Source organism: Watersipora subatra, chromosome 7 (genome assembly GCF_963576615.1).
Source record: "Watersipora subatra chromosome 7, tzWatSuba1.1, whole genome shotgun sequence".
Lineage (NCBI taxonomy): Eukaryota > Metazoa > Bryozoa > Gymnolaemata > Cheilostomatida > Watersiporidae > Watersipora > Watersipora subatra.
Window position 1 is genome coordinate 15,238,249 of NC_088714.1, and position 10,009 is coordinate 15,248,257.

Below are 10,009 nucleotides of genomic sequence, written 5' to 3' on the forward strand. Positions count from 1 at the left end.
GTACATTCAAGTCACATATTGTCACATAATCACATAGCCACATAACGTATCAGAGCTATTATATATTGAAATAAATCAAATAAATAAATACATAAACTTTGGATGTAAAGTTTTTTATCAAAAATATTACTAGTCTTATTCCAGGTCTAATCAGATTTCAAGATGTTAAATTTAATTACAAATCTGAAAAGTGGCAAGAAATAGATTGGATTAAAGAACACAGGCAAAAGAGGTGGCAGCTTGGTTATAATAGGAAGGACCTACACATAGTTCTCTATTTTCTACAATTGAATATACACAAATATAATCTATAGGATTTATGTTGAAGCATTTTTAGAGGCTAATCTGACAAAGTAATAAACCTTTTGATCGCTTGAAAGGACGGGTGCACAATTGGCACTTTCTTTTCAACAGCTCAATAAATGCGTGTTTAGGTTTGTATAGACAACAAGGCAATCATTACTATAATAAGAGCCGTGCTTGTCAATCTGTCCGACGTCACGCTAAAAGTGTTGGAAAAAAGATTGCGTTGTTTGGAATTCACACTCGTGACATTTTGATTTTTTTCAATTCACACTCGTGAATTGATGTGCAACCAACAGATACGCAACCAACAGCGCCACTAGACCACCTTGCAGTGTCATAGAATAATTATGCACATATTTATTACACATTATAATCTCTCACGGCAGATGAGACTGCCAGCGTTGGAAAAAAGATTGCATTGAGTGGAATTCACACTCGTGACATTTACTTTGGTAGAAAAACGTTTTTTTGAATATTTCTGAAGATAGTTATTATAATTGATGTTGCATCATGACACACGGAACTGCCAGGGTTCCAGTTTGTACTAATACTCATTAAGTTCCTACACTGGAACGCTGTAACTTTTCACATGCTGTCTTTGGAATTTCATAATCGGTGTCAGCTTTGCAGCTTTTGAAGACAAACAAATCTATCAATGGCAACTGCTAATTTGAGAAACCTTTAAAAAAAGCAGTAAAAAAAGGCAAGGTAGAGCATTTGAGAAATGCTGCAAAAAATTGTAATCTGGACAAATTTAATTGTCCAGATTAAAATTAAATCTGAGATTAAATCAGCCAGATTAAATGTGGCCGTTTTAATCTCTGCACTTTGTAGTCTCTTTTGTTACTTTAGTTTTTCATATAAAAACCTCTTTATTTATTTAGGAAATTTACTTTGTTTCTCATAAAACTTTAAACTAAGTATATACTCAGGGAGCACTACAGTCAGAGCAGCTAATCGTCAACTTTTCATCAAGATCTGATCTATGCATTTCCGGTAACCCATGCAGATATAGAATGATTTAATAGAAATTAATCTAAATGCTTGTTGTATATTAAATAATACTTTTTATTAATATTACTAAAGTTTATATATAATTTTAAATGATATTTGTACAAATTTGCATTTCAATTTTACAAAATATTGTTAGCAGTAAATAAATATATACCACAATTTTAATCATTAAAAATATTAAGTTTAGGACCTCAGTTTCTCATCAGCATTGATAAGTTAAGCTTTGTAAACTGTTAAGTTATGTTTTCAATTGTAATGCATGACACAGATAGTAATCAATTCTTTAAAATAGACTCAAGGAAAAATTGAAAAATTTATCTATTTTTGATTAAAGTTAAGCTGGTAATCGGATATAAACTTTAGCTCATCTTCAATGTCAAATGACCTTTGAAAGATCTGAAATAGCACTTACCAGATATGGTAAGGTACCTGTACTTTGATCGTTAGCTATCTGTCTAAAAATCACTGAAGCACTAAAAACCCATAGTTAATTGCTTTGATGTAACAACTACAATTTGGCACGGCTTAAGTTAGATTCTATCAATGTAATTGCATGAATTAATCATCGATTCAACTCGTATATAAGACTTCTCACAGCGAATGTGAAGATATTCTGGTAAAGATTGAAGATGAAGACATACAAGATTTCTCTCTTTGTATTGGCTGCTGTGGTCTGCAGCCTTCAAGTCAACGCTTGTTGCAGTTGCAGTAAGTATAAGGCTGTCATTAATACCTGATTAAAACGCTAAAAAAGTTCAAAGGTCATTCATAAAACTTGCACTTATTTAAATAAACATTTTAGCTGGAAAAACTTGTCCACCAGGCTACGCCTACAACCCATTTGCCTGCAGCTGCTTACGTATTGTTCGACAATCTAAAACTTGGTACGAAGCCAAAGCCTTCTGTGAAGCTGCTGGAGAATATCTAGCAGTGCTTGACTGTGTGGAATCCATCAACTGGTACAAGAACTTGAGAATGACAGACCCAGGTATGTGCTTTGAATATAATTTGAACCTTGACTACCATATTAATTAAGTGCATCTGTAAACCAGTTCCTATTACTTATATTCATCTCTCAAACTCAATGTAAGTTTAATATATTATAATAACTTCATAATATGTAGCTGATTGTATTGTCTGCCTAAAAATCAATTGAGACAAAATTTTACTTCTTACAATGTTATTAAATAGTGAAAGCATTATTCAACAAGTAAAACCTTGGTCTCAAAAGCATAGGCATCATTCAGAGGTCAACTCAGAGCTTTTTTTAATCAGCAGTAAAGGGAAACACTATTATATTCACAGATTGGAAGAGCAGCTGGGCTTGGATTGGAGGAAGGAAAACTGGAGGAAAATGGCAGTGGTTTGGTAGAGACCAGAAAGATATTATTCTAGGTGACTGGGAACAGGTGCAACCTAGTCCAAACGCAAACAACTACTGCGTTCAAACTTTCGACCACACCAGATCTTCTTCAGGGTCTAACTGGGAGAATTTCAAGTGGGATGATTATTCATGCTCAGCATCGATTGCAGCCTTTGTTTGTGAGAAGTTTTAACATCTTTATTATTTGCAAGCCCTAACACAGACTTCATTTTAATGTCACAAATAGACTGAAACATATGATGTCTTTTATTCTTTCAAAATAAAGTAGAACATCAGCTTTGACTATGTTTGCAAAATATTATGTATGCATATGTCTAATTAAGATTTTTAGTAAGTTCCATGCTTGATTTGTGCAAATAAACACTTCTCCATGTACTTCACTTGGCAATTGCTGTTGTTGTTCTGACCATCGTAATGAAAGCACCCGTGGTTCCTGTACCTCCCTTGCAGTGGATCTAAAAATTGCAATGAAACCGCTTTCAAAATATTGTGGTTCTTGTAGTACTAAACATCGCGATTGTATTAATTGTTCCTTACATATATTTTTCAAAGTTTTTAACCACTTTTCAGGATGCATTCAAGCCCAAAAAACTTTGAGAATTTGGTAGAATGTACATTCAGCAGCTGTCTGTCTTCTACTGAAAAATTGACTTTCAATGCACTTATGACGGAACCTGGTAGTGGAGCTTTTATTATGGTTTTGAAAAATGAGGAAAATTTTTTTTAGTTTCAACTAAAATAAACATCCTACTCAATAATAATATGGTAACCAACATTTGAGTTTATTTATACATCTCCATAGCAAAATAATAATGACCTCAAATCAACAAATATATCATATTTTGTTTTGTTTAATCCACAAGGAGTTGTAGTGTATATTAGATTTTTATTGGTTTGGAAGACAAAATTGTTGTTTGGTTACTTAGGCTAAAGGATTTAGAGCAAATCTAACACAATGCAGTTTGATTATGAAACCATAAGCGAACAGCAAATTTACCACTTGCAGATGATTTGTTACATACTGTTTTTATTAACATGCTGTGAACTTGTGGCTCATGCTAGAAAACTTATCTTTTTTAGGATTTAACTTAAATTTCAAAAGTGGTCAAAGTTTAATACTGACAGTTACTGATACTCCTAGTATTTGCTAGGAGTATCAGCAATTGAGCAATTGGAGTATCAGCAAATGCTAATAGAGATACTCGAACCCACTTCATCTTACACCTCAATCTGTTTAAACCTTTCTTACTCATACAGAAACTTCTATTTAAAAGTTTGATTTAAATTCTACAGCCCAAGTGGTAAAAGCTGTGACCCAAGTTGTAGTGGTGACATTGAATTGAAAAGGTTTATCCACCTAAAGGCCCTCAACCCTGTCTCCCAGGACATTAACATTTTTAAACCATGCTTAAACCCATAGAAGTTTAACTTCAAAAGTTTTATTTACACCTGACAACTATAGCTTATGTTATAGCAGTGATAGTAAAAACATACTATAATGATTATGTTTTTGACACTAGAAGGTCTCTATCCCCAGCACCCTTAAACTATATAGCCTGAAACCATTGGTGGACCCATAGAAATTGTAAGTATAAAAAACAAACAAACAAATGAAGACAATTTATATACATATAGAGATATAGAGAGAGACTCAACTCTTTTTATAATAAACACGAGATCAAACCCTGATACGTGATATCTTTTTTCAGCCTCCAACCATGGTGTCAGACAGACAGACAGACAGACAGACATGGCTTTTAATACAGTAAAGAAAAAAAAGATTAAAAAATGAAAAGCTATAATACTTGATTCACTTAAGAACTTAATAAACAGAACTATAGAAACATGTTTGATATTCTTGTCTAAACTGTCGGGGTAAAGTCTAATTTACTTTCATTTGTTTGTTAGCTTCTAGTCTAACTATAATTGTTCAGGTGTCATAAAACAGTTGCTAAGTTAGATTTCATCTCCTGTTATACTCTCAGAATCTTTATGTTAATTTCCAAATTGGCAAGGATTTAATATCAGGATGACCAGGACTTACAGTTTGAAGGCTGTGTTATGTGTGGTTGTGGAGAAAGTATGTTATGCATAACTAATCCGAATCCACACACAACATCAGTGTCGAATTTGCTTGTCATATTATTCTATTTTGACTATGTTTAGTTTGTGCACTTTTACTTCGCTTGTGGGTGCTAATTTAATTATTACTGGTTCAGGTATAGTGAAGGTGTTAAGCTACTGTAAGTAATGCTGATATTTACCAGTACAAATTACTTCTTTATTCTATAAGTCAAACAATTAAAATACACAACTAACAAAATTCTAAAACAATAATATTAATGACAAAACAATTAGAAGAGCTAATAAAAACTACATCCTTACTCGAACGGTCGTCTGTGTTTGCTTGGCTCGGTCCATGCGGCTCCGAGTTTCGATAGTCAAACGAGAGTCGTGAGAGGTCATGGGTAGAAAGTGTCGGCAGTTGAGTTAGTGGCGAGAGGAGGCTCAGCTGGTGGAGGAGAAAGAGGCTCCATTGGTAGAGAAGAGAGAGAGGCTCCTCAGCAGGCAGATGGGAAAGTGTCCAAGGAGGCTCTCGGGAAGAGAGAGAGAGAGAGCCAGAGCTCAAGCTAGAGCCGGAGATAGAGAGGGAGATGGAGGGAATGCTGAGTCATTGGAGCTGTTCTCTTTTATAGATGTCTGGCATGTGGGATGGTTAGCCTGTGGGTGTAAGTTGAGTGTTAAGGTTTGATGCTTTCTGTCAGGCATGTGAAGATATCTTGTTTGTCTTCAGCTGGTGCAAGTGATGTTGACATGTAGGGTGGAGCTCATGACTTACTTCTGGTATCTAGGTCATGTTTGACAGGAGGGGCAGATCTGTATGTGACTCATTTGACTCGTCTTTAATGTTTCTCTGGTGGCTTCTTGATGATAGTGGTTGGTAAGTTTAATTGCTTCGACTTCCCTTTGGCATGTTCTCCATCTGGTGTTGACGCAGTTTCTATGATTGATTTCTTCCAAATTTGAAGTTTCTAATTTGCTTTTGACATTTTCTAATTATTGAATCTTTTAATGTCTTTGGGTGTCTTGTTGCTTGTACGAATTATATGCTTATCCTGCGGTCTGGCTACATTCCCTGTTGGTATCTTGTTTTCGCAGTATTTCCATACAACAGCTGTGAGGTCCATACAGAGTCTAAAACCGAACATCTTGACTTCTTCTCACTTTTTCTTTTACTGTTGATACATCTAGCTCTGCTTACATTACTTCTTGGTCTTCAGTGATTTATTTTAATAAAGTTTATGATACTGTCAATCTGTAAGTCATTTTTCAAAAGGTCAATTTCCTTTTATAGGATCTGTAGATATTTTGTGGATGCTCTGTGATGTTTAATAATGGCAGATCTAATGTTGATAATAGAAAGATTCACATGGCCATTACTCTTGTATTCAAAGCCATAGTTTTTAAACCGTTATCAATTATTTGTTTCTTTGTAATTGATTCTGGGTATAAATTTTAAACTTTATTAAGCCTCTGACTTTGCTGTGACAAAAAAGTTTTTTGCGTGTCGACTAGTCAGTTCTTCAGATTGTTTTAATCAATTTATGTATTTACACATTCAGGTAAAATAACAAATACATTACTATGGAGGCTGGAGATGTAAACAAATAACAGTAGTGATTTTAGTTTTGGCACCGATTTCAACTTTACTTGTCGCAAATTAGCATCCTGTGTACTTTAGCTGACGTCTGTTCAATCTTTGAAGGATGACTTCCACATGACTCAAATTCAAATTTACACTAATCAGAAGATAACAAGCTCTTTGAAAATTCTAAAAAGTAAAATTTTTTTAATTTGGACAGCATTTTTGTTCTCTGGGGTCAGCTCTTACCTGGTAATAAAGTTTTAGTAAACGAATAAGCATTTTTACTGATATGAAGCGTAAAAAGCAAATTATTGTTAAATAATGAGTTCATGATGGAGTTGACGGAGAAGTTGATACAAAAGTTTATTCTGATAATTATTTAGCCCTGTCTAGCCTGTCAACATTTTTTTGTACTGCTAAACTGGTCGATATTAGTGTTTAAACTATTTTTTGGCAGAGAAAATCTTTTACGGGTTGCATTTAGCACAAATACAACGCGGTAAAGTTTTGCTCACTATTCAAAGCTTTTGGTCTAAAGCTAGTTGATCTGCCATTGTAAATGTAAACTATTTTTATATACTTTTAAGTATTAAGACTGTGACTATTAAAATATGACCTACTATTAGCCTGAGACTGTTATTACATGTAATTATTTCCATGGTGTCGCTTTCAACGTTTTAACAAAAAAAGCAAAAAGCTTTGGAGTTGGACAGCCAGAGAATTGGTAAGTATTAATGCAAGCGATTAATTATTAATAAAATCTTTTGGGCGATTTACTACTGATCACTTGATATTATGGGTTTATAAAAACCAAAGATTGTCGAAGTGGCGATCAATTAGAGGTGGCATTCAAATAAAGGGTGGAGCTCTATTTTTCAACTTTAGTCTCATATTGGTGATCAAATAAAGGTGGTATTCAAATAGATGTGGTGTTCAATTAGAGGTTTTATGGTAATTCAAAACTTTTGGGATTCATCTGGAGTATTTGAGAGGACAACTCCACTTTTTTGCCTCAGCGTAAAACTTTCCTCACCTAGATCACAGTGTCTGTGAAAAACCCTGCCACACAGCAATCAAAGGTTTATGTTCTGAGTAGGAACTTAGCAAGTACTATTTTACTACTTACGTACTGTGTTTTTTAGTTGCTCAGTGCAAGTTTTGGAACATAATTTTAAACCCAAAAACAGTAATTGAAGGGGTCACAAAAATGTTGAGTTATAAAACTAGCTTCCCTATCTTTTCCACTTCTAACATCAACGACTAAAAAATATTTCTGCTAGAAATGACATCTTCAAGCATATTTGTTAAAAAATTATATGTTCAGGAAATCTAATACATAGTAGTATAAATTTTGATTAACTTTTTTGATTTCAATGTTTTGTTTTAATTTTATTTTGATTACCAATGATAATACCCACTAGATAATTTCTTTAGATTCTAAATAACATAAAATCTTTTTTAGATTTGTTAAAGATTAATTCAATTGCACCAGCGTATTTGTAATAGTTGATATATTTTTGAACTATCAAGCTCAAAGTATTAAGGCCCTGCACGGTGAAGCTATCATGATATAACAAAAGACGAATTTTAAATCTGACATTTGAAGAAGCGTGTATGTTGCCCAAAAAGACAACTTGCCTGAGTGCTAGGCAATTAAATAGTGCCAATGTAGTCTAATTTCATTTTTCTTACTTCCAAATGGTTCAAGCTTTTCTCCTCACTATCGGTCGTAGCTTGAGCAAAGTTTTTGATAATTTACAACGAGAAAGAAAAATTTAAGGGGTTTTAATAAATGTATTTGTAATGTGGTAGTTCATTGCTGCCATTCTTGTACATTTTAAACAAGTATATTATTGAAAGTTGCTTATTCTTTCTTATTCTTCTATTTTTAAAATATTTTTACTTAATATTTAAGCTCATTACGTTTTTGAGGTACGGTGTTACATTTAAAAAATCAGAGAGCAAAATAAAATAGTATGTTGAAACTGACTGTTCACAACTGGCTAGCTTTTTACTGTTTTTGTAATTTTGTTATACTTTTTTGTACAAATAAGTTATTCTTTTCATATTTGAGGCATTGCAAAAAATGGAAACTGATGCACGCTTTTTAGAGCAATTGCAAAAAACTGATACAAAATTTGAAAAAAAGTAATGTGATTCTTTGCAAACTTTGAAACTATTGAAATAGCAATAAAATTGTATTTAACAGCCCATAGTGGTACATTCCTAAAAAACATTAAGCGTGGCATCTATTGTTGTAAAACAGCTGATATTTGAGACAAATATTGTAATATATTGAACCACGCACTAGAAAATGCGTAAAATAAATTAAAGATGTGATAACAATGCATCACTTCCTGCCAGAAAGCTGAGTAGATGGTAGATTTAATAACTCTACTAGTTGAATACCCAGCATTGCTTGAGTAATGCAAAAATCTTTGGACAAATAATTTATTTTTATTTAACAATTACAACATTTACCATTTTAATTTTTAAACTTCACATAAAGAAAAAAATGGTTCTTATTCAGTTTGAATGAATTAAGAGAAAAAATATAACAACTGTCAAGGTTTTCAAACTTTTTAAACAGCCGTCGCTTTTAAATTTCATTTCATGAAAGAAGTGTTTTGTTGAAATAAATTAGGAAAAAAATAAAACTGTAAAGATGTTTAAATGTAAATGCGAAATTGTTAGCAATAGCTAAATTTAGCCTGTTTTGCTATAACCACAATGAAAAGTTATTTGGAATATAATTACATGATTTTAATCTGTTTGAGTTTTGGCATCATAAGGTGAAAATATCGTATAAACTTATAGAGTGGTATAAACTCTATAGTAATTGTTTAATGCAATCACTGCCTGATAAAATCATCAAAATCATCATCATTAAAAAATATGATGATACAACAAAACAATATATTAACCTTAGTAACTATAGATCCCTACAATAACTTTAGTACATTTGTGGTAATGATCTGCAAGAAAATGTCACATTACAACTTACTAGGTGCGTTGTACGGTAGTACTACGGTTGTACTTGAAGGTACGTACTACAACGTAAATAAACTTTTTATCCCTTATCTGCTTGCAAACTCGCCTTCACCATAACGGATGACTTCGAACTGAAATGCAATCGCCAGAATTTTATTTCGAAAGAAATTATTGTTGATGTCGTAAGGCGGAAAACAAATTTGCCCTAGAATGGCATGACGGAATGGAATGACGAAAAAGCATCGTGTTTCATTGATTGAGGCAAAAAATATTTTATAACAGGGGTATCGGAAACCGTGGACACAAGATATCGATTAATAAGTCATTTAGCTTGCGCAATCAAGAAAAGGGTAAACAATATACACATGTGGTAGTAGTACAAGCAATGGACTGTATAACAATACAGTAATACCTCACTTTGGATTATTTTTGATTCACTTAATTGAGATCAGCGTGAAGTAGAAACTAACAAGCTCATATGTAATAGAATCACTTTTTGGTTAATGTTAAGCATTCTTTTCTTTTTTAGGTTTACTAAACAAATTTCAATTTTGAGGGCGTTTAACAGGTATGATAAAGCCTTTCAAAAGTACTTTTGCACTTGTACACTCAACAAAGCATAACAGGAAAACAGTGAGACGCTTAGACTTGTATTACAACTATGCTTG

The 10,009-nt window shown here is 33.0% G+C and overlaps 1 protein-coding gene across 2 annotated transcripts; it reads left to right on the top strand.

Moving 5' to 3' along the window:
• The first annotated feature begins 1,917 nt into the window (after positions 1 to 1,917).
• On the top strand, positions 1,918 to 3,079 carry LOC137400203 (C-type lectin lectoxin-Phi1-like). Of its 2 annotated transcripts, none has more exons than XM_068086526.1 (3): positions 1,918 to 2,022; positions 2,123 to 2,308; positions 2,626 to 3,079. In XM_068086526.1, the coding sequence occupies exons 1-3, from the start codon at positions 1,950 to 1,952 to the stop codon at positions 2,874 to 2,876; spliced, it is 510 nt and encodes a 169-aa protein (XP_067942627.1). In that variant the 5' UTR covers positions 1,918 to 1,949; the 3' UTR covers positions 2,877 to 3,079. The 2 variants fall into 2 exon arrangements, with proteins under 2 accessions (XP_067942627.1, XP_067942626.1); XM_068086525.1 differs by having other exon boundaries at positions 1,928 to 2,028.
• The last annotated feature ends 6,930 nt before the right edge of the window (positions 3,080 to 10,009 follow it).

Bases quoted from the DNA above. Each gene is read 5' to 3' on its own strand.
- LOC137400203 (XM_068086525.1), top strand. From the start codon at position 1,950: ATGAAGACATACAAGATTTCTCTCTTTGTATTGGCTGCTGTGGTCTGC. The intron at 2,029-2,122 runs GTAAGTATAAGG...TAAACATTTTAG, and splicing joins CAACGCTTGTTGCAGTTGCA to CTGGAAAAACTTGTCCACCA. The intron at 2,309-2,625 runs GTATGTGCTTTG...TTATATTCACAG, and splicing joins CTTGAGAATGACAGACCCAG to ATTGGAAGAGCAGCTGGGCT.